General features: G+C 40.7%; 1 protein-coding gene across 1 annotated transcript in view; it reads right to left on the reverse strand.

The window, feature by feature from the left end:
* LOC108101312 (roundabout homolog 2) overlaps positions 1 to 18,140 on the reverse strand; it is a 39,079-nt gene extending 20,939 nt beyond the window's left edge. The window contains 3 exon segments of the mRNA XM_043207914.1: positions 495 to 560; positions 562 to 689; positions 17,565 to 18,140. Of these exon segments, the coding sequence (XP_043063849.1) occupies positions 495 to 560; positions 562 to 689; positions 17,565 to 17,682 (312 nt within the window). The 5' untranslated portion in view covers positions 17,683 to 18,140.
* Between the last annotated feature and the right edge of the window lie 7,029 nt (positions 18,141 to 25,169).

Consider the following 25,169-nt stretch of genomic DNA (forward strand, 5'->3'; position numbering starts at 1 on the left):
AAAAATCCAACATGAACTTAAAATTTTGAATGCAGTTTCTTCAAGGATGCGATTACAAATATTTAGAGGTATGCCACTTTGGAATCTGACTAAAAATGGCAAAGTTATAGCCTGTGGACCTCTAGAAGAAGGTCCCCTATTGGCCAAAATCGGGAAACTTAGAAAAATATTTCATGAGCAGGGGGAAAAAATCAACCTTCACCGAAATTACAACTTTAAACTCCGGTTTTTTTTAAATTTGATTACAAACGTTATAAGGTATGATGCTATTTTGTAGTTGGAAAAAAAATTCATAAGCTATAAATACTGTAAGTTAACTATTTTAATCATTTAGCAATATGTATAATAAAATCATTAAAAATCATTTGTATATTTTCAGAAACAATTTTAATTTTGAATGTTTTTTATTTGCAAAAGCATTTCGATTTCCAAGTACCGCTCGACTTCACTTAACCTTTTCAATTTTCCACTCCCGCGCAATCTTGGCTGCTTACCTTGAGGAAAAACAATCCGCCAGCTGGCAGGGTTATGCGGTGGGAGCCCGGCAGGATCTTGAGGGGGGACTCCATCCTTATACCACTGGATTGTGGGCGTGGGACTGCCCTCGGCTTTGCAATTAAGCGTGGCTGGCTCGTGTCGCGGCACTGTCGTATCTATGGGATGCTCCACTATCCGCGGCGGATGCGAACCTGAAATAAAAGGGTGAAGATGGGAGACGTTGAAAGAAATGTGAAATATAAAAATGGCGCGGATTGGAGTGGGTTCGGGGTCACGGGTCCTTCCGTTTTCCGCTGCGTCAGTCAACGGCGACGTCATCATCATCGTCAGCGGTTTGTTCAAATGCGAAAAGAAACGAAAAAATTTAAAATAAGAGAAAAAAGCAAAGCGCTCGTTGGCAAATGAAAACAATGTTAATGCGCATTGCCGTTGACGTTGCAAATGAAGTTGCAGTTGAAACTGCAGCAAATGCGGGGGAAAATTCCGGGGAGGAGTTCTTCCCGCACAAAGGATTCAGTTCGGAATTAATTTGTTTAGATTTGCATATGCGGCAAAGGACCCAGCAGCTTAGCAGCTAAGTAGTTTTTTCACTGTACATTTTACCCCTTTTTGTTTTATTTTGCATAATGCTAACGTTGGGAAATTAACTGGGTGGAAAAGGTAAAAAAGGGTTGGGTTCATAGGTTAGATAAGCCATGGATTAGCATAGTCTTTTGTTATTTCCCTGCCTGCCTGCTTAAAAATGAAAATTAAATGGAAAACAGATAAGATTTCAGAAGAGAATTTAAACCGATAAAAGAGCAACTTATTGTTGGCTTGACTTCGGCAGAGGTTATATCAAATTTTCATTTCTTATTTTTAAATCTCGGTTAATCTACAAATGGCTCTCCGTTCCCCAATCGCAATTGCTTGAATCAATGGCAGTTTTCGACTGCATTTTTCACCCCCACAAAAGCCCGAAATTCCATTTTCCACTTGCTTTCAATGCTTAACACCCCATCGACGATTCAGGAACACTTGCGCTATCGCACAATCTTTATTTGCTAACCGCAGACCAATTCTCGGGTATTTGCTGCGAGCAATCTGTCAATGGCAAAGACATAAATTTCAATTTTCATGCCATATCTAAACAATTTGCTGTCACCCACAAACACACGCCAAAACGCAGAAGGGGCGAGAGCAAACGGAACAAGATGCAAAACTTTATTCATATCGCCGCTGAAATCTATAAATATATATTTGTGATGCACTGAAAATATCACAAACTTTAAATTTCACTAAACAAAAAAAAAGGTAGAAATATAGATAATCCATAAACTTAATTTAAATTTCCTATTAGAATAAAATATCAACTGACTATATTATAACTATAAAATTTTATTATTAAATGGAGCTTTTTTTCTCAGTGCACGACTTTATATATCTATGCAGGCCACGCCGCGTGAAAATTGATATGTCAGAAAACGTTGGAATATTGAAACGTTATTTAATAAAAGGCAGTCGAGGCAACATTTGTTGCTCTTCCAGTTTGTTGTCGATTGCAACACGACAACGACAACGACGGCAACAAACAGCTTGGGGCAAAAGTTGCATGTCATCCAGAGCGAAAAACAACAAAGCGAGCAGACGTTGCACCAAGTCGCAAGCTGGAAATCGAATTTCGGATCGGAGTTCACAGAAACAGAAAATATTCGAGGGGGAAAGCGTAGACGTGTTGCATGTCCACCCGCCAGGACTTTCCACCCCCACATGGGTGGCGAAAAGGGTGAGGAAGGGAAATGGGGAAACAGGGGTCAACCAGCAAGACGGCATGTCAATGTTATTTCAACAACGAAAATGAAAATAAAACACTGAAGTGGACTGGGAATGAAAAAGAAAAGGGAGTTATGGCAGTCGAAAAATCAACATGCAAAGTCAGGAAAAAAGTGCAAATACCAAACAGTGAGGGAGCAAAAAAAAACTAGAAAAATCTAAATGCAAACCAAAGGGAAAAGTTTTTAAAGGAAGAAATGTGTTATCAGTAATTTTAAAAATAAATGTAGATATTGCATAAATTGTATTGTGGTATTGCATAGAAGTGTATCTTTATTATTTACCCCTTTCTCATGCAGATTTTACCACACTCCAAAGGCGGAAATTTATTATATTACTTAAGCACGTAACAAAATGTTTTTTCTTCATTTATATATTTTCTACAACAAATCCCTGAGCAATGGGAACACAACTCGTGACCAAGTGTAAGCATTCAATGTGTCCGCCGAGCACAATTCGAGGGTTAAATGTCGCATGTGGGGTTGCCCAAAAAAAAACAATGGAATGGGAGGCGTTCAGGGCGTGTTCACAACGGAAAGTTGCTCAACCATGGACATAATTTTTTTGGTATTTTTTGTGCTGTTACTCCGGTTTGTGCATATCTTTGCTGACCAGGCACAAGGACCACGACAGGACCAAAGTTGGCTTGTGCGGTTTGTGCCCTGCGGTGATGTTCAACACCTAAAAAAAGGGTTCGACGAGGGTGGAGGTCCTTTGTTTTGATTACGCTTCATTTTCCAGTTTGTTTGAGAACAACATTGCCCCCCCAGAAAAAAAAAACAAACTTTTGCGACTTGCAGCTAAATAATTCAATTAGTAAACAGAGCAAATTCGCCAACAGCAGCGATTGCAACCGAGCAGATGTGGCCCAGAGGCCTACTAATTTAGTTTTAATTGCATGCCAAGGAAAGTTGCACTCACATATGTGCATACATAAATGTATACTTGCATTTACGGGCGAAACTAAAACACGACGAAGAATGTAACGACATGGAAAATGCTAGAAATTTGCATAAAAGCAGCAAAGCAGCAAAGGCATTTGCCCAGCGCTTATGCAAAATGCATCAAATAGTGCTGCCTGCTGGAAAAGGGCGATGGTTTTCTGGAGTAAGCAACTAAAATCCAGTCGGGGGATCCACGACCAAGGACCAAGGACCAAGACGTTGTCGAAATGCCTGAAGAAATTGCTGGGAAAACGTTTCGCCAAACTGGGTTTCACTTAACAAGCAAAATATTTGCTGCAATTTCCTTAAACATTTTCTTTTCCTTTTGGCTGACTGAGCGATATAGAGTGGGGGGATCTTGAGCATGTGTATGTATATAATAATACACATTTGCTTGGCTACCTCTTGGGCATCTCTAACTAAAGTGGGTATAAAGCTGATATCATAGAGGAAATAAGAATGACTAAGTAATGGATAAAATTGGTTAGTTTTTATAAATGGAAACCAATTTCAAAACCTATATTAAAGAAAATATTGAAAGCCCAATATACATGATATAGTTAGAAATATTATAAAACAATTTAATTTCTTGTGTTAATACTTTTTATTTGTTTAATATTATAAATATTGTAATATTATCTTCTAAATAATAAGAATAAACTAAGAGTATTGCCACTTCTCTTTGCTTACTAAACTTCTGCCACCAATTTCTTTTGTAGTTGCTTGTGGCACTGCATAGTTCGCTGTAGTTGCTGGCGGGTCAAAAACAAAACAAAGGCTCTCAGAGCCTGCACCACCCACTCCCACCCGCAGAAAAACCACCCAAAAGTGCGGGTCCCTTCAACGCCTTTGCAAGCTCCTTACGAGTATATGTTGCATACTTCAAGGGGCGAGCCGGGGCCTTAGCTTCGGCTTTAGCTGCTTTTGCATCATCAATCAAAGGCAGCCCCACATAAGAAGGAAGTGCCCCACTCCCCTATCCCCATTGTTGTTTTAATTATAGCCCCGCTCGGAGACTTGCTAATTGTTTTAGTAGCGCACTTTTCGACATACAACTTTTGTTGTTATCGTTTTTGTTGCTGCCTCCGGCTAAGGAACTATGTTAGTCGGGCTGCTCCGATCCCCACCCTGCGTCCTTCGGCCTTCGTCCTGGCGGGCAAAGTAAAGTAGAGCGGCCAATGCAATAATTAAATTTTTGCCATAATTTACGTGAAAAACAGCAGACGCAGCAACAGCTGCTCGGGAAAATGTGTCTTGTATGTGAAGAAGCGAAGGCTACAATAATGGATGGGTGTCAGTGGGGCATTTAGTGATGGAGGAGCTCTCCAAATTGGACTGAACATGTATATTTAATGTGTGAAGAGGTTCATCATCCTTAATTTTGTGTGTCATGCCTAAATCTAATTTCCGTACGTGCCGAAGAAGCAATTAAGTTGAATAGAAATATCTTGAAAACAAACCTACAATAATACACTTCATACTTGGTTAAAAATACATTTAAAAATTTCCATCACTTTACTATAAATTAAATTACATTTTGTAACTCTATTAGTACACACCCACAAATTGTCTGCATTTAAATTCTGAAAATATAACCATAAATTCTGTAATGAAACAACAAAAAAAAAAAAAATTCCAAGTTTTTGTGAACATTTGCCGACGAAAAAACCACCGTCCACAAAAAGTGAGTAAAATTAAACTTTTGTAAACGCCTCGTGTTCGTGTGCCGCAAATTGTTTCCGGGGATGTTGTCGAGAAGTTTTTTGGTTGTTCTTGTTTAGTTATGAATCATAACGACGCACACCCAGCGCTATAACAACGCCTGAAACAACCCGAAACAAACCATAAATTGTACCATTTTACTGTTCCCTGATCGCAGACAAGGGTGTTTGCCAGTGACTCACTTCTTTTAACTTTGTTTTTCCATTGTTAGTATTGTTGTTTTTTTTTTCGTGTTTCAAGGGGTGTGCTGAAGTGACACTTCTTCTAATTGTTCACAACACCCCCAACCGAATTTGACCAGTGTTCAAATGTTCAAGAGTCATGATGCATTCGACAGTCCAGGAAAACTTGAATTTGTTCTCCCATTTATTTATTTTTTTTTTCTACTTTATTTATGCTTAGACAACTCTGACTTGTGCATATAGAGTGCAGGGAGAATAAATAATTCAGGACGCACGGGAGAGCTCACACATTTGCATCGAGAGCTGGGTAAAAAGTTTTGTGCCCCCTGGTAAATGCATTACAATCTTGAGAGGAGGAGACTGGGGAAACAGACAAAAATTGTGCAAATACTTGTGGCATATACACATGCACTCTGAGAAAATACAATTAGTACTGGAATTTTGTTTAATTAAATATGTTGTTTTCAGGAATAATTGACATGTTGTCCGACACAAATTTAGTTTCCTGTTCAATTTTGCCAAAATAATTTACTTAGATTTGGGCAGACATTTTTTCTCCCTGTTCAGTTGGCATAGCCGTATGCATATCTATTGCCGCTCCCACATGTGGGTTAGTTTGTCTACGGAGAATCATTGCCAACTATTGCTCCACATTTTTGGTAGGCCCCTTGGCCCTTTTCCTCTCCCAGAAAAAAGGAGCATGTGTCCAATATCTGGCGTACATATGTACGAATCCATGTAGATGCAGATGCACTTGGCTCGGGTTTTGGCTCCAGTTGGAGCCTTAACGGCAGCTTAGTCTCCAGCCAGCCGTACCTGACACCGTGCCACCTGCAAAAACACACACTCATCCTGCCACACGAGCACTTTCGTGCATCGTACATCGTGCATCCCATCGCATCGCATTGGATCGCACAGGGCAAATGCAAAGTTTTCACTTTGAATTTTCCGGCGCAGTGCATCCGGTGACAAATCCTTGGATGGGCTTCTGGGTCCTCTGTGTGGGTTGTGCTGGGTTGGATGGATGAAAGTGTCAGTTATCCCAGTTACAATTCCCAGCCAGATCTATCTGGCAAAAGTGTGCGGACTTTAGTGCCGGGCTTCGATTGAAGCTGCAAATGCACTTGGGAGATTTGTGAAATTGAGGTGTGTTTTTCGAGCGAAATTTAAATGAAAGATTCTATTGAATGTTGTGATAAGGAACTCCTTTTTAGCAACTTGATCAATAAGCACATAAATAGAAATGAAGTTTACCTAAATGCTTCAGAACTCTTAAAGCAAATTCCCAGGCAAACCAGCTAGACCATTTGAACCCCAACCCAAGCCAAAGTTTAATTTCCACTGACAGCAACTACTTTCTTTGTTGTTTCGAAACTTTGTAGAGCGTAAAATGTTACTGGGGAAATGCGCTTCTTTTCCTTTCGCGTCCACGAGCAGCCACAAGGATATTTTTATTTGCACACGGGGACATTTGCCATTCCAGTTGGGCGATGGCTCATTAAACAGCAAGCAGGAGCAGCTGAAAAAGGAGCCGGGAGCCAGAAGCCAGGAGCCAGGAGTCAAGGATCTGGCAGCTGTCAAGCTGCTGTGTCAAATGCTAATTAAAATCAAGCGCCATTCGCTTGTTCAAACACAAATCCTATCCGGGCTAACAGGTAACACAGCTAACAGGTAACAGGAAAGTCTGAAATCGGCGGACGGACAGGAGGACAGGAGTCCGTGGCCAGGCGCCATCATCATCATTATCCCTGTCATCGTCAACAGCAATCAGGATAAAAGATAAGTTAAATGCCGAGAGGGGGGAATGGGTATCGGTATTCCCGTCTCACTTTGTTGCCTCCTTGTTTGTTTTGTAATAAAGTCCTGCCGGCTAACCACGCCCCCTTTACCTCCACCCCCGCCCCCGCTTTTCCATCACGCAGCATCAAAGAAAACTTGGGCTTTTTGGGGCTAGTGATTTGAACGCTTGATTGCTTTCAGTCAGAAACGACAGGACGAAAGGACGAGGACGAGTACGTGCCAAGCACCCAGGATATCTCCTCCACCATAACAGTGTGTTCATGTTAATTTCTATCTGCCTGATTGCCGTTTTCCCCTCACTCTCGCTCTCCTCCGACACGTTCGCCTCATAATTTCGGAGTGAAAATTTTCAATTAAACTTAATTGCATTAAAAGCGAAGGGTTCAATCTGTCGTTATAGTCCTTGTTGTCCCGTCCTGTCCTCCGCTATCCGTTATCCTTGTTTTTGTTGCGATAACGATTGGGGCAAGTTCCATCCCCCTTTTGGCTCCTTTCATTAGTTTGTCCCCGGCTTTTTATGGTCCCCTGAAACTTTTTATGCTGCAATGCGTTTTATTTTTCGGTCTGACGAGAGGGTTTTTCATTTTCGGGGGAGGTGTCTGTTTTGTGGTGTTCTATAGGAGTGGGCGTGTCATGTGCCCCCTTGAAATATGGGATAATTTAGTTCCGGATCCGTTTTATGCCCACTCATAAGTCGTTAAGTTTTTCAACCCAACCGGAATATTATTTTGAATTGGTTTCAGTGAGCTGCAAACTTTTGATTAAAATGCATGGTAACAAAAATTTCGTGTTTAATTGTACTATAAAGCCAAATTAAGAAATAAAATAAGAGAACATTTGAGAGTCCTGCTAAATAAAATATATAAAAATGTACCTTAAATGAGTAAAAATCGTTAAGCGAATAAATTTGTTATAATAGTATCATTCTTTTATTCTAAATCAATTTATCAGCATCATAAAAACTAATAGAATTTCCCAACCACTTGAGTAATTTAACACCCTGATGAATAAATGCATACCAACCAGCAGAAATGGTTCCGTAAAAAACACACCCACTAGACTTGTATAGTCCTTCAAAGAGACAGGAGTGAAAAAAAAGTGATGGAGAGCAGCGAAAGCCTTCTTCAGTATTGGAATCCGTTTCAACACCTCCGCAGTGCCCACCAAAAGGACTTCCACTCAATCTAAGCGCTGGGCAAACATTTCTGCCGCACTTCTATATTTTTCTCCTCTTTTTTTCAGCGTTCCTGTGTAAATTGCAACGCATAAATCTTTGTGACAAACAGACGAAAGCGAGAGGCAGATGAGGAGAACGAAGGACAAACACTCAAAAACACAATAGAAGTGACGCGACAGCCATTTTTCAAAAACAAAACATGCATCACAAAACGATCCGGCACACAGAGAAAAAAAAATATAGAGAAGGTGGGGGAAAATCTGCAGGAATCGGAATGGGAAGTGTGAGCAGAAGGAGCATTCCGAAAAAAACACTTGGTGTAGTCGAAGGGGGGGGGACTTTGGGGGCCGAGAAGAACGAACGCATGATTGTCTTAATGGCTTCGACATGTTTGCAAAACGACTGTCAAAAGCAGGCAATGGAAATGGCAATGGCATTGGGCTCAACCAAAATGGAAAGCATGGAGAAGGAGCTGCAGATGGAGCTAGAATCCGAATACGAATCTGAATCTGAAGCTGGAAAACCAGCAAAGGCGTCATCGCAACCACCACCACCACCAGAACATGGCATCAAATCACAGAATCTGGCGTTCACAGTTCCGCTTCAGTCACTCAAAGTCTGGTTCCCCCTTCGATTTTGGGCTGTGTCTTTTCGATTTCTTCTTGGTCTTCGATTTTTCCGTCTGCAGCTGTGAACGCGATTAGAGATGGAACTTAAAAAGGGCTTAAAGTTGTTATCCGAAACGATTATATTTACAGATTAAAGAGTTATATTATAGCATACAATAGGTATGTAATTCCTAAAGTACTGTATCAATAATGAGTTTTTATTACTTATAGAACAGGAAGTAAGGATAACTTATTCATTTATTTTATTATTTTATTTTTCCACCTAATCGTGACACGATATCATCTTCATGGTCCCCATACTTGAGCCTGTCATCTGTCTACTTCTTGGTTGCGTTTTGCTTGACTTCTTTTTTTCGGCATCGCTTGCATCACAAATCTATGTTCTGACAGCAAAGTCACTCAGTCATGCAGCCGCACACTTGATGTGCCTCAAGCCACCAGCCATCCAAATTCGGAATGCCCATCCTATAGAGTTTTTTCCCCCAAAAAAACGAGGGGAATGAAACTCCAGCCCATGCGAAACCCAATCACACACTTAGACATGTTCGGCCTGGCGGGCCTATCTGCACGTTGCAAATTGAATTTTTCACCTGAATGCGTTGCAGAGGTGGGAGAAAGTAAAAAAAAATAGGGGGGAGAAGCAGCTCGTCTGCATGTGTAATTATCGTTATCGATATCGCTCATACGCCCCGTTGGCTGCCAACGTTTGCCGCTGACAAACTCTGACAAGTTGCGTTAAACTGTTTGGAGCGAGGCGGGCATTTAACCCTCGTTAAGCAAAATCGAAATTAACGCCGCCACATTCGTCCTTCTTCTTCTGGCCATGTGAAAAAGGACACTTTTAATGCTCGCCCCCTCACCTTTTTTTTCGTGTTTTGAGCTCTGCCTATGAAGTTATTAAAAGTAAATTAGGGTTGCTAACCAGCAGAAAAGGAAACCGAAACCTAAACCAGTTTTCCTCCTTTCTCGTGGGTGGGCGGATGTATCTGTCACCCACCCACACGTCCTTTAACCCCTCATCCCATTATCCTCTTCGGTTTTTAGGGTTGCGTGCCTTTGACGCATTTCAGTTTGCTTTTGTTTTGCTTCTGTTTATGTCTGCGACTGGTTTTGTTTAGGCCTTTCTCCGGCTCCTTGTTGTGTTTTCTGTTTAACTTAATTGTCAACGGGGGAATTTTAAAAACTATGCCGTAGTTTTGCCTCAGACGGGTAGTTGTTTTTGGGATTTATGCTGCTAACTTTCAATTATTTTCAGATTTGTTAAACGGCGGCGTAGGAATGCCCCTTTGAAATTGATTTTTAATTGGCGGCGTTCTGAGTGCTCAAAGGCAATGTGTCAATCATCGTCTGATTGGGAATGTAACTGGGTTATAGTGTTTGGCTTTATGAATAATTCAGATGTTAGGGTTGACTGCCTTGAACTGGGTTAGCGAATAGTTTTTAATGGTCTTAAGGAGTGGCGTACCAGCAGTTTACAAAAATATGTATATACATAAATAATATATAAATATATATGTTCTTTTTTGACTGTTAGATAAAAAGATACATACCTTTGAATCTTATATCTTATTTGTAAAAAATAAGGCTTTCTGTTCCTTAATATGCTTAAGTAACATTCGTGAATAAATACCCTGTCAAAGCCACAGAGAAGAGGCAAAAGGGCGTGGCACAACACACTCTTCTACACCTGGAGAAAAACCCATACACAAACAGCGGCACACCTTTGAAGTGCAACAGAGGGCCGGGAGCCAAAGTTGAAAAGTGCGCTTGTTAACATTCCTTAATTGCTGTTGTTGTCACAGCCGCGGGGTAACCCCCTGCTAAGGGGTGAAAGAGAGGGGTAGATAGGTGGAAAAGGGAGGGAAAGACAAGTGAGAAATTGAGGGGAAGACAAGGATCCCCAACAAGGATGTCGACGGCGACAATGACGAGTGCAATTATACAAAAACTACTTAGGCGCGCATCCTGCCTGCCAGGAAAATCGGGCGATAAAGGGAAAACTCCAGAAGAGCGAACGAGACGTCTGCGGGGGAGAGAAAGAGAGGGGTGATCGGAATAAGAAGCTCCTGGCTCCGGCTGTCGTTGCAACAAAATTGAAAGAAAATTCACTTTCGCGTTTGTAAATTTGTCAACATCCTTGAGAAAAGCAGCAGAGAATGAAGAAGAAAATAGCTCGGGGCTGCTGGCGGTGACAAGTGCAGGATGCAGGCCACAATGCAATTTCAGTTAAGTCCCTTATAATAGGAAACTCAAGCACTTTGGCTCACAAACAGCCGGAGAAACGTTAACGGCAGCGGAAAGCAGGAAAACAGGCAAGGAAATCAGGAACAGGAACCAGGATAACCTATTCCTACTACTTCAATTTTATTTGATATACTTTTTGTTATTCCTACCCATGAATGAAGGTTTGAATAAAATATTAAATACCCTTTTATTAATTTTTACCAACTTTTAATTTCCCATTTAAATGTCAACATTTCTCGCAGTGCATTGTCAGTCATTGTGTTGCCTAACTACATTTGTCATTAAGTCAATAAGCGCATTGTGCCTAAATGCACATAAAATAAAGCCTACAATGGAGAGCCGAGCAAAGCCATAAAACGAGCAGAACCTGAACCTGAGAACCTAAATGGAATCTGGGGGGGAGGAAGATGTTCAAGGAGAAGGAAGGGAATCCCCCGCAAAAGGACCAGGAAGGATCCATCTCATGTGCTGGCGACAAAGCCGATTTATGCCCAATTGGATTTGCTGCTAAGAGCCACAATTCATGTTTTTATGACCGGATGCCTATTACCCAAAAAACCCAGAAACGGAGCGAAAGTTGTTGTTTGTTGTTGCAGCTTCTTGCTTCTTTTTTAATAAATATAAAATGTCCTGACTGGCCGTACAAAAGGTAAGTCAACAAAAGAAGGAGCCGAATGGAATGCTTAGCTCGTCCCATTGATAAGCAGCTTGGACTCGGGTCAGCGGGCATGTCCTTTTCATTTCATTTCATTTCTTTTCTTTTCTCTGCTTATTTTTTGTGCGCTCATATCAACATTATCCCCGTCGTCGGCCTTTCATTCGATTTGCTTGTTAAAAAGCTCAAATTTTATGGCCTATCCCCCTGTTTTCTTGTCGGGGCAACAAGTCAGTTTATCGATTCGCCGAGAAAGGACAATGGAGCGGGCTTGGCAACAATCTGCTGTCTTGGCAATTTCGGAGCGTTCATCATCAGGCCAGCTTTTGACATTGATAAATTATGCAGACTTCTTGGATATTTCCGGCGCAACAAATGGTGAAGTCCAAAAGTGTGGCTGCCATTCTCCTTGGCAAAGTCAAAGGCAATGAGTTGGCAAAAATTATAAGTCATAAAAAGGCGGCAGAAAGGCAGAAAGGGTTAGCAAATGGCATTTAAAATTTAAGTGCCCCAGAGATGAAGCTGCTTAAGGCTTGGGGTTGATAAGAGTTTTCGACTTAAGTTTAAATGGAGCACCAGATTGGCCTTCGCCCATAAAAGCGGAGAGAACATCTTAACAGATGAAAGTAGATTAGCTAAACTTAAATTTAGTCACATTTCAAGCCTAATTTATCCTCAAACTTTTTTAAATTTCCAACTGAAATTGTTAACGACTCCATTATTCATGAACTTATGCGGAAATGAAGTTCTTCAATTATAAACTTCTCTCTTGATTACTGCAGTTCCGTTTATTTAGCCTGGCCAAATGTTCTAGAGGAAAAACTTTTACGCCCCCTTCAATTTCAGTTTTGTCAGCTCTGAACCACTCAATCTTTTTTTTGCCTTCTGTCCCTCCATTTGCTGCACTTAAAATTATAACCTACATTTAACATTTTCTGCACTTTGGGGATAAAGCGAAATAAAAAGGGACAACCTTCTGCAAAAAGCAGCTTACGCTAACGCCCTGCAATTTTCATTCACGAATCGACATCTTTGACATAATTGACTGCCAGCGCAGCAAAGGACCCACAATACCAAGAAGAATGAAAGCCACAAAATATATAAATAAAATTGCAACAACCCATAAACACCGCCGGTCCTTGAGCAGCTCTGTAAAAAATAAAAACCAACTAAAAGCACCGCAATGCAATGACGATAATGAAGAAAACGAGAGAAAAAAGGGGGAAAAGCGGGGAAAATTACAATATAAAGCTGGACAGTAAGGCGACGGAGCCTGTCAACCGACTATTTTTATAACAATTTGATTATATTATGAACTTAAGCATTTTTCTTCCGCTTTTTGGGGTCGTCATCTTCATTAGCACATTAAAATGTCAATGACACTTGGTCCGCAGGTCCAGAGACCCTTTTTTCCGGCTTCCCAGGCCAAAGGGTAAGTATTTGAAAAATGCGCGGAAAATGCCAGAAAGGAGGTGGAGTTGGCTGGGAGTTCCAGACATCATCACTGACCGCATGGCATTCTTATTTTTCCTCACTTTTTTTTCCGCCGCCTTCGCAGTGCTTTATGATTGCTAGACGGCGGTGGAAAATGGCAGATTGGTGGGAAATGGGGGCGGGAAAATATCAAACTTGTCGTAAAAAAATATGCTTAACACTTGTTTATGTCGTCATACTCAGGCACTCTATTTTTAACAAGATACAGTGGGTTGTCGAGGATTTGGAAAAGGGTTTAGGAAGTCTCTTGATTTCATAAACAACTCTAGAATTTGGTTGGATCCAGTTTAAAATTCATTGAATTTTTCACCACTTTTTCCTTTGTTTTTGCTTGAAGAAAGATAACTTTATATTTGCGCTAGAGTTCTGAAAAGCAAGCCAGTGATAGTATTCTTCTTTTGGCTTAGTATAATAACCAATTTCCCAACACGCTTTCCAAACTTTCTCGTTCCCCGGCGAGAGCGCAAAACTTTCGCCTCGGTTCATTATGGAAATACTCCTGGCTTTTGTTGATGTTTTTGTTTCCGTATTTCCGTATTTTTGCCAGTGTTAATTTTTTCGCTTCCTCCATTTTTAATGGCAAGCTTGAGCACTTTAAAGTTTTGATGGGCCACAAGCGCCTTGCCAGCTGCTTCAGCCACGTTTACTATGGCAATTCATTAGGCTCAATTGCCCCGCTCCGTGCCGTTGTTATTTTCATTGCTGTTGTTGCAGTTTTTGTTACCCGCTGTGCCATTGTTGTTGGCCCAGTTTGGATAATAATGGAATGAATTATGTTTCCACATGGCAAACACTTGAATCTCAGCGGGTAATCTCGCCTCAATGGGGGAATCAAAAGTGTGGGAGAGGATTAGCATTGGTCCGATACACAAAACACCGAAGAGAAATCGCTTAATTAACTTAATCAAAATATGGCGATTATGAGTGGGGCCCATGGATCGCTTTTAATGGCATGTCCTTCATGTCCTTTTGTGAGCTTTGTTTGATTAGTGCGTTTGCCCCAGCAAACAAATAAACAAGTATCCCTGTGTGCGCTTCTCTTTTATTTGTATTATGACAGCCGTTCAATTGATGCAGAAATTAATTAAAATTTCCCTCGTGTGTCAATGTGTAACTATGCGTGTGTGTGTATGTGTGTGTCGCAGGACTATCTGCCTGAATTGTCCTTTGGCCTAAGGCTAAGATAAATTACAATTTGCCAGGACCAACGTTGTGAATACAACTGGAAACTGGTAATTGCTTTGCATGGAACTTGTGTGTGTAAAAGCAGTGGAAATTGGCTAAAATAAATAGTCGACTACACATTCAAATTTTAAGTGGTCCAAATATTTGTCTATGTTTTTAGAATATTTCCCGTAATTGATTAGAACAAAGCTTAAAAAAACAAACATTTGAGTGATACTCCTCCACATACAGACAAATTTTTCTCCTCGTTTCGCTCTACTTAATTTATCCTAGTCAATTACCACTGTGGTTAATAAACTCCCAAGCAAATATTTTCTCATTTCCAGCTGGCTGTCAATTTCTAAAATATTTCTATATTTAATAGACTCCAAATTAATTCCATATTACTTTATTACTTGCTGGCCAGGTCCTTTTCCCTTTTGGCATAAATACCTTCACCTTTTCAATTAACTCGAGTCTGGCCAAATAATACCTATTCTCAGGACGCCAACAAGGATGTCGGAAAAGAGCAAAATTCGTGCTGGTCCCCAGAGTTATTCCGGAGAAAAGTCTTAAAGGCAAACGTTCATGGGTTCGTCGTACCATCTAAAATAATTTAACCCTTTTTTCCCTTTCCTTTAAAGTAATTTAATGCCTGAGTTCCGAGGGAAGACCCACACATTCCGCAGAGATATGGCAAGTTTTCCTGTCTGCCATTGATGCCGCAGGGCAGAGAGGGCAAAAATAGATTCGGCATTTACAAGGGGAATATTTCATGGCACTTATCAAAGGCAGCAACAATTTAGGTTAAATACTCATTAATATTCCGGTCTGCAAAACTTTTTTCCTGCTCCTCCGTTCGTTGCTCCTGTGTTTTTGCCAAATAAATTTATGCCCTTTGCTTTTGCTAGCCGCCAGGCACGAGGCCCAAAAATATAAGACAACCGAGCCAAGTCCTTTCTTGAATCCCAGCCAAATAAATAAGCACACGCACATGCCGAGCAACTCGGGCAAAAACACACAGAAGAAATTAATTTTGCGTAGCCTACTTTCTTCAGTTTCGACCGAAAAACAAGCGGGACAACAATTCAACAGAAAAATGATAATTGCCTGGTAACGTTGTCTGCAAAATGCATAATTTATAAATTAAGCAAAGTTGAGGAAAGTTGGCAATCGGAAAGTATGGCCAGCAACTGGGAGCCATTATGGAAAATGGCATACAAATTGGGCAAAATGCAAGAGAAATAAGAAAAGTAAGTTTAATGAAAGTGGGTTGAATAATAATGTGAAAATTTACAGAACAAAGTACCTTGAATACCAAAAAGATGGTAAGTTTGAATATTTATAATATAACTACATAACGTGTAATATATATTTTTAAAACCTTAAAAAACTGAGTAACAATAAAATGTACTCAAAGAAGAATCTCTTCCCAGAAGTATTTAATTTTCTTTTATTGGACACACCGCACACACGCGAAGAGAGCAACCAACCCACTAAAATGCCAATATATTTTTTGCTCGAAATTTATTGCATACTTTTCAGGGAATGCGGGGAAAGCGGGAAGGATGATCTGCAGGAGCAGGATGGAGATGTACGGGAACAGGGACACGCGTGTTGTCGGGATTTATTTATTTACTCCTCCATATCCTTCATCCTGCATTGGCGGATTTTGTGCGCTGATAAAAATTTTGACATGCCAAACTGGGGGAATTCGAGGGGAAAACGGGTGAAACTTCGCGCGGGGGATAATGGGTAGCCCGAAGAGGATGTAACAACAAAATGACAGGATATTATTCAATTGAATTCGTTTACATGCATGAACTACATAATAAAAATGCCCTTAACCAAAAAAGGAGAGCGAAGCGTAAAGAACGCAAATTGAACAGCGGCAAAATGGAAATGTATACACATACTCGTACATACGTGCATGTACCTACGGAAAATATGAAATATCTTTTGTATCATTTGTGGCCGGGGCAGAAATGTTTTCGTTTTTTTTTTTTTTTTTTTTGTTGTGTGGGCGGCCAACATTTACATATTCATGCCACACATTTTGGGGGCAGTGTGGGAAGCCCCTTATTAAACGCGCATATTTTATGCAACAAAAGCAGTCCGCTTGAGTCATGGCCCCAAGTACTCACTTGTATTCAGGCCCACGACTCGAATTCGTACTCATTTCGGTTAGTTAGCCAGCCCGGGGGGATTCTCGTTTCTCGTTGCCAAAACATTTTCCACTAATTTGTTTGGGTGGAAGCTGCGGAAATTGTTTTGCGTCTGGCATAAAAGTTTTCCACATGCGAATTCCCATTTGATGGCTACAACTTAATGGCGAGATAAGCAAGAGTTATGAATTATAGTTGGCCAAAGTTTCGCAGAGGAAGTAATCAATGCATTGCGTATAAGTATGTTTGGGCGGATGGAATGGTTCCGTAAATGCCTCAAAGTTATCTGCAAGTTTGGGCCAATAAATGCAAATCAGGAAATATGCTAATCTGGCAAGTAAAGTTAAGTTACTGTATGGTGAAATGAGCAGGAAATTAATTCAGAATATTCAAGGAGGCATAGCTCTATTTATTAGGGTAAACCCTAATTATTTTGTAAAGGAAATTAATATCTACTATTTTTGTTTCAACTTATTTCAATGTGGCACATGAATCTAAGTGATTTCTATGCTTGGTAGACTTAATGCACAGACATTTCAACTTATCCCAAGTATTTTTGTTTGTGGGACATGTCTGATTGTGGAATGCGGATTCCCAGACAACCTGGCGTATCAATAATCCCGCATTGAGATGCATTCGAGCCTGACATCCCAGGGATGCCTTTGGACGAGCTTTCAGCTCCATTCAACACCTGCCGGCAATCGTCATAAATATGCCGGGCTCCCAAAACATCTCGGCCAAGTGAGTTGGCTGAGTTGGATGAGTTAAATGCAACTCATTACGGGATCGCACAGCCATACAAATGTCATACATTCACGAGCTTGCACTTCTCTCTGTTGAGCAATTTTCTATGGAATATTTGCAATTGCAGGCCGGGTGAACTGCACTTGAATTGCACCCCGATCCATCCCCATTCGTTTTTCACCCACTCTGCCTGCCCCAAGTTGTGGCAGCTGCACAAACAGAGAATGCCAGTCAAACACCCAGAAAGGAAGGAAGGAAACCCATGACCAGGATGGGGTTTTTTCCCTCATTCAGTTTGAGTTGTACGAGTATTTTTTTCGTGTTTTGTGCTTACCTTGTGCATGGGTCCACTTGAGCAGGAAAACGATGAATACGAAACGTAAATCCATTTTACAATTTTTTACAGTATTTCGCCTTAAGATAAACTGGCTAAAAAAGCGTAGCAAGAGCATTTATTTGCCCAGCCCGACCAGACACACACACACACCGACACCGACACGGGGGCGCACACACACACACCCTCACGCGAGTGGGAGCGTCTCCCACAGGAATATAGCTATATATATATATATTCGTGTTGCTCGATTTTTGCTCGACTTCCTTGTAGTATTCTATTCGCACACAATTCGTTACATTTCCCATGAAGTTTACAATGTATTTTGCGGCCAAAATGCTTCCGCTTCCTGTTGGCCAGGCCAAGTTTGGCCAAAGTCTAGCCGGCCCATGTCCGTGATATCAATTAGTCAGGTTCCGAGAAAAATCGCACTTCGTTTGTTTATGTTTGCTGCCAATCGCCCACGAAGTTGGCCAACAACCAACAACGCCACACAAAAAGCTCGACACGCGCTCACTTTCGGCTCGCAAACCGTTGGCGGCAGTAACCAAAACTCAACTGAACGGCTTTCAGTGTTAAGCCAGATATGCGGGCTCCTTCTGAGGACTTCACACCGAGAACAGTCCACAGAAATGTTCGACGGGTGGTGAGTTCCAAACTTCGTCGCCACTCGGGCTTTTCGTAACTCGCCTGGGGAAAATGAGCGGACTTTTCGGAGTAAATTCCTGCAGGGAAATCAGCTGTTTCGGCGGGGGAAAATCCGGGGAAAAGAACGGCATTTAAAGGATGTAAGGGAACTTGGCCGGGTCTAGTGATAAGAATTCTTTTCAGTCTTTTCAAAGGATTGCTATTTCTCAACAATATGTTGCTCATCATATATATTTTGTTTTCTCTTTAAATATCTAACAATATTTACAACCTTTCATGATACTTTACAGAATAAAATATAAACTTTGTATATTTTTATAAATATTTTTATTATAAAATTGATAATTTGTTCTTATTTACTAAAAAGCAATTCTGTTTCCAAAGAAAAACTTTTTCTAGTCCCAGCCAAGTTTGTTTATTATCACAGCCCCGAACATAAACATTTGTTGCTGAATCCTGCCGGCAAAAGTGTTGAGTCTGCGCATTAGCCAAATAAACAATATTTTCGGAGTTACAACCGGAATTCCGTTGCTCTCTTCTGCTTACAAAATTGTTGGGAGAAACATGAGATATATTAACAGAGAGAAATCGAGAATCAAGAAAGTAACGAGTAACATTTGAATTTACAGGATAACCGTTAAATGCCGATGCATTTGTATAACTTATTTTGTAAAGAGAAAACAGTTTAGACTTTATTGTTAAATTTTAAGTTTTTTGCGCAACAAATATATTTATTAAATTCTACCATACACTAAAATATCAAAATGAACTATTTGTTATTACAATATACAGATATGATAGATATAGGGTCTGTGAATTCGAGTAACACATTTTCAATCACTCCAGAAAAAAATTAATTTTAAGAGTCTTCAAAAGTCTGTTACCTATTCATTATTCCCCCGACTGCATTGACTGACTTCTGCCAGGGGCTTTGTATTCCCCGAGGGCATTAAGCATTTAAACTTCCTGCTAACCCGCATTTGAGGGCAATCTGCTGAATCGAACCAAACATCAGTGGCATAGTTAATTAGCAACCGACGTCGCCGTTCACCTGCTGATGCCGTTGCATGCACCGCAATCAAAATTAGCTCAGTGGCTTGCGGTGGTGCACCTTAGTTGCCGGCAAAACACCCATCTTAGCCCCTCCATCCTCCGTTCTAGATCGCATGAAAAACAATTAAAACGCTACAAATTGAACACACAAACATCCTTCAAAGGATGTGACCCTTGCCCCGGTTTCTATCTTTTCAGTCCGATAAATATCCTCTTTTTTCCTCCGATGTTCCCTGCTCTTTCTGCTTTTCTTCAATTATTTCCGATTATTACCAGGAGAGCCGAGAGGAAAGAGGAAGGAAAAACCGAGGTCGATGCTTCAAAATCCATGTTAATTGCTATTTTGCTCCCATTGGCTTTAAAAATCCTTGCAAGGAAACTAACAACCTGGGGGTCAGATTTTCCTGATTTGCCATTCATTTTACAGCCGGGACAATAACAACTCCGAGGGAATATCCTTGTTGTTCCCCTAATATACTTTCCTTTTGCTTTTACTCGTGGGAAAAGGGAAACCGGGAGAAAATCGTGCCCAGTGTGAAAGGAAAACCAACGGAGAGATCGGGGGGAAAGATATAGTGGAGGAGAGAGAAATTACAGTGACGACCCAGTAAAGTAAGTTCCGAAGATAAACTGCAATCGAAGGACGTTGACTGAATGATAAATTACACTTGACAATGGGCACCCCCACACACACACACACATACACTTACAAGCTGACGTGTGTGCGGTAGTGTTGGTGTGAGTCCTGTCCAGGATTCCATTTTTTTTCCTTCTTTCAGCTGCCCTTCTGTTGCTCGTTTGTCATAAGTTTACTTTTAATATAAAAGTTTCCTCGCTTTGGTAATGTTGAAAAGTGATCATCGTGATAATTACACGGCCATAACGATGGGACTGATTGTACAGTGGGACAAAAGTAAATGGTAAAGAAAAAATAAATAAAATTTAAAATGCATTAAAAGGGATATTTATGAAAATTTAAGAACTTTTTACTGTAATCAAGTATATATTCTGTGTTACTCTAAAATGATATATTCTTCAGCTATTGATATATCTTGTGTTGTTTTTAATCTTAAAAAAAAAATATTCTCCTTAATGATACACTTGCTTATCACACATTGAATATTTAAAGTTGCATGATTTATTTCAACACTTAACCACACATTTGTTTAACTTTAAATGCATTTATAAGCAGTTATACCGGCTGTCAAGCCATATTTCATAAAAGTTCTTTGACACCTCTCCAACCACAGTAGTTTTCCCAGTCCGTCCGTCAGGGGGAGCCACCGTCGCCGTCCCCGAAGATTTATGTGCTCATGTGGTCAGAGATGCGAAGAAACCCCCGCCAGGAATTCATCTGCTCCCCAGTTTTCGGTTTTCTTGAGTGTGTTTGTCAGCTTGGTGGGGGGTGGTGTTGGTCCAGAGGGCGATGGATGGAGTGGGGTTGTTGCCAAGTGGGCGGGGTAATTATGATGGCCTGCTGCTTTTGGGGGCGGCAGCTGCTGTTGCTCGACAGAAGAACAGAAGCTTCAGAAGCATCAGAAGGAGCAGAAGGAGAGACGGCGGCCCAGTTCCACTCATTAAGGATATCCGTGCAGGAAAACAATGCCAAAGCCAGCTCTCACCCGCCCACACAAAAGCCGTTACAGTGTAGCCGCAAAAGGGGAGCAGGAGGCAGTCTCGCTTTTCCCCGATTTTCCTCGCTTTTCCACTCCGCCCACTTACCCCTTCACGTAATGCATTTAGTGGCTGCGGTTTTTGAGCTCTCACAGCTCGCATTGTTTGCTCTCTGGCCTCTCGCCGCCACTCGCCACTTGCCTCTTGCCCCCGGACACAAAACAATACAAATTTATTTTGCCGCCACGCCCCCATAACCAAAAAGGGGGCGGCGGAAGAGATTCTTTTCAACGGAGGCGAAGCGACGGCCCAGAACTTGAGCAGTGCACGGAAGTTCCGGTTTGAGCCGGGCTCTTTCCCCTTTTTCACTCGCTGGCGGCAAAACTTTTCAGCCAGGAATTATATCAGAAAGTTGAGCGGTGACAGGGGGCAACAAACGGATGCTGAAGGGGCGGGGAGGGAAGGGGGCGTGGCACAACGGGGGATCGGTGCCGAGGAATGTACACCCAAAAGTGTTAATTCATTTGCCTTGGCATAATTTTATTCATTCGGGTTTTGCTGTTGAATTAAAAGTTTGGCCAGCAACTGGCATAACAAATTATAAGAAAATTGTACGAGGTAAGTACTGGATTCCACGGGGAATTATTAATGTTGGCATAAAAAACAGTTTGGTAAATTAGTAAATAAAAAACTATGGGAGTAATTTTTATAACTTTAAAGGTTTCTTAAGGGAAACATTTTCCATATTTTTTAAACTAAGCGAAAGTTACCATTTCTTTTAGACCTTGAATGTTAATAAAATGATTTTAAAAATTTATAAAATATTATATTAATAGTATTATTTTAACTTTACTGACACCATTTAACAGCGCCAGAATCAAATCAAAAGTAAATCTAAATGTCCAATACTTCAGACAAATGATCAATGGGAAAATCACTTAGCATAACTCAGAGAGGGAAATGCAAAATGTTTTTCCACTCTTTGGCTGCCGGGATGTGGAGAAGAGCTTTTCTAACTTTGAGTGTGATTGATTGCGAGGGAAACGTAATTGAAATGCCGCCGAGTTCGGGCGGAGGATACAAAGGGATCTGAATAGACAGTGACAAAAAGGGAAAGTTTTCACTTTGCGTTTTCCTAGACAAGTTTTACCAGACGGCTAGCAGACAGAGCCTGTCATTGTGTATCCTCAAGATGCATATCCTTGGCGTAAAATCATAAATAAAAGGTGGAGAATCCGAAAACGAATCCGAGCGAATGTAAATGCGAAATCAATCCCAGGCTTGGTATTAAAAATGCAACAGTGAAAGCGAAATCCACACTGAGACAAATCATAAAACAAGAGGAGATGGAGCACGAAAATTGCCAGACATAAAATGGATCTAGATAGGAACATCTGGGGTTGATGCTGCCACTTAACTGCAACAAATCGCCAAATAAGTGGAAAATATTGCAGGCCACAAAATTGCGACGTCTTATCTCAAACTCCGCACACTTCTGAGCCAATAAGTGGGCTCAAAGACAGGGGAACCAATTCCGATGACCTCTTTAAATATTAATACGCGTGCTGTGATTGCACTGGGAATTGTGATTGACTTTTTAGACCTGGCCAACCCCCGTGCAAGGCGCATCCTTGACATTTGAGCTCCACCCCCGTCGAAGTTGAGCAGCTAAATGCACAACCCCCGGATAAAAGAAACCCAGGACCTTCAAGGAGAGACAGGAAGACTCCACTCGAGCGATGCCGACGGTCCCAGGAGACATTTTTCCCCGCCAGCCTAGAAAATAAACTTTGCACTTGACAATGTCTAGAGAAGGGCAGAAGGGAAAAACAGTTCGCCAAAAAAGGTGGCAAAGTATTTGTTGGTCCAACTGAGGGGGTGAAAGTGGGGATTCCTCAGTTCATCCAATTAAGAACTTGGCTCATTGCACATGCAATATCTGTCCGTACCTGTTGGCCACGGCTTTTCCCATTTGTTTTCGCTCGGTTTTGTCAATTAGCGCAGTGAATTGTGTCACAAAAAACACGAGTCCGATCAATTAAATGCAAATTTATTGAAATCAATGCCAAATTAGTTTCCAATAAATGCACGATAAATAGTAATTTACGCATGCAATTGCAGCTTGAGCTGAATTTAAATTAGTAAAAACAAATTTTATAAAAATATTAGGTAATACACTGTTTAATTGGTAGTCAAAAAATTGACATCCAGATAATTAGTGCATGTTTTACAATGGCTTCAATCCCTTCAATAATATTAATTTCACACAAATATTGTTTTTCTTTTTGTTTAATCACATTAAATCTTTCAATAGAGCATAGCACACATTCAATATCTTTGGGTTAAGCTCTGGAGTGCTTTAGTTTTATGATCCGCCCTTGGCCATGAGCACAGACATTCTCCTAAATGTAGGATCCATGGGATTTATTAAGCCTCTTTGCCTGTTTTATATCTCCAGGAATGTTTTTGCATATTCCATTAGTCCGAGGGTTGCTTCACAGTAACGAAGACCATCAACTGACCCCGCCTCCCAGCAAAATAGAAGAGGTCCTTGAGCTTTCTGGGCGGGAAATACCCATAGACCGTAGCCAGTTTTATGCCCACTTAATAGTTTTGTTTTTGTGTCTAGATGTGTGTATGAGAGAGGGGGCAGGCAAATGACTAACCAGAAATGTGAAGATGCCCTCGGTATACTGGGTTCCCTGCCAAGTGTCTGGTAATTTATGGGACCGAGCGTCAAATGGCAGACGCGGCGGCTACTTGACAAACCCCCCGGAGGAAGCGAGACAAATACCTCTTGATATGGCATAAGTGTGTGTCTGCCATGGTATGTGTTTAGGTTTAAATTATATTAAACTGCCAGCGTGGCATGTGTCCCATTTCAAATGGGGACTCCCCACATCGAGAGTGGGAATAGCACTAGCACAAAAGCACTGTCCAGAAATTGTTTTCATAATGTTTACCTTAGGCACTGGAAAGAATTTATGAAACCAAAAAAAAAAAAAAAAAATTTTTAATAAATGAACAATATACCTTTAAAAAATAAAAAAAATTTAAAATGTATTATTTATTATTAAAATTACTTAAACTGGTGACTTTTCCACTAAAAACTTGATTGTTCAATTGTGGAAGCCAAAAAATGGAAAGTTCCATTTTTATAATTTTCTTAAGTAGATAATTCATTTTTATTGCAGGATGTATTATAGGTATAATTAAATAAATAACATTTAGTAAAATTTGTACTTAAATATTGTCTAATTTATTTCAGAGTGTATACATTTTTAAATAGAGTGTTGACCAGAGCAGACATTTATCATCGCTTGCAGTCGCTCTCGGACACTTTGCCTAATCCGGGCCCGAATTTCCATTTAGTGCACGGCAAATGTCAAAAGTTGATACCGAAAGTTTTCAACACTTTATCCCCACAGCCGAAAGAAAACGTGGAAGATCCAGCCAGCGGGGGTCGTCTAATTTAAATTGGTTTGTTTTTGTCTGCTGGCATTGCGCTTTTTCCCCGCTCCAACGCATCTCGTTTTGGCCGGTCCTCGACAATTACGACTGTCGCCCCTTTACTTACCTTCCATTGCGTTTTTTCCATCGGGCTCGCCTCACTTTGCAAAACTTTTTAACGCTCTGGGGATTTTCGGGGAGCCAAAACGGCAGGAGTGGCGTTTGCGTTCGCCAGCGGTAAATGGCAGCGTTTACTACCGCTTCGTATATGCTGTCGCACATTTCATTTTTGCTACGTCGGGTGAAATTAAAATGCTTGTTTTCACTTTATGCAAATTCTTTCTTAAAAACGACCAGAAAAAAGAATGAAATCAAATGAAAAGCGGGGAGAGCTTAAGGGTATATCAACTTTTAGATATCCTGTAAATTGCAATTACAAATTGTAAAATTGTTTTTGGGTAAAATAATGTAGTTTTGATCTTCACAAAAGTTAAATACAAATTTGTTTCTTCAGAATATTGACTATTAAAATTTATAATATTTTTCTATACCCATTAGCCCTTCTCATTCACAGGGTATTTTGTAAAACCCCACAAAGACCTGCTGAGTGCCCGAATATGCATTAAAAAAAGAAGAACAGAAAAAAAACGTGGAGCAAATAAAAATGGCGCGTATTTACGTTTGGGAATATGTAAATAAGCGTCCGTTGTATTTATTTTCCTTAGCTTGACGTGGCATCCGGACAAAGGAGGGTGTTCGGTGGGAAAGTGGGGAAGGTGTTGGGTTTGCTCAGCTTTCGCTCGGTTAAGGGGAAGTTTTGGGTACTCGTGGGGCTTACAA

Source organism: Drosophila ficusphila, unplaced genomic scaffold (assembly GCF_018152265.1).
Source record: "Drosophila ficusphila isolate 14025-0441.05 unplaced genomic scaffold, ASM1815226v1 contig_412, whole genome shotgun sequence".
In the NCBI taxonomy this organism is placed as follows: Eukaryota; Metazoa; Arthropoda; class Insecta; order Diptera; family Drosophilidae; genus Drosophila; species Drosophila ficusphila.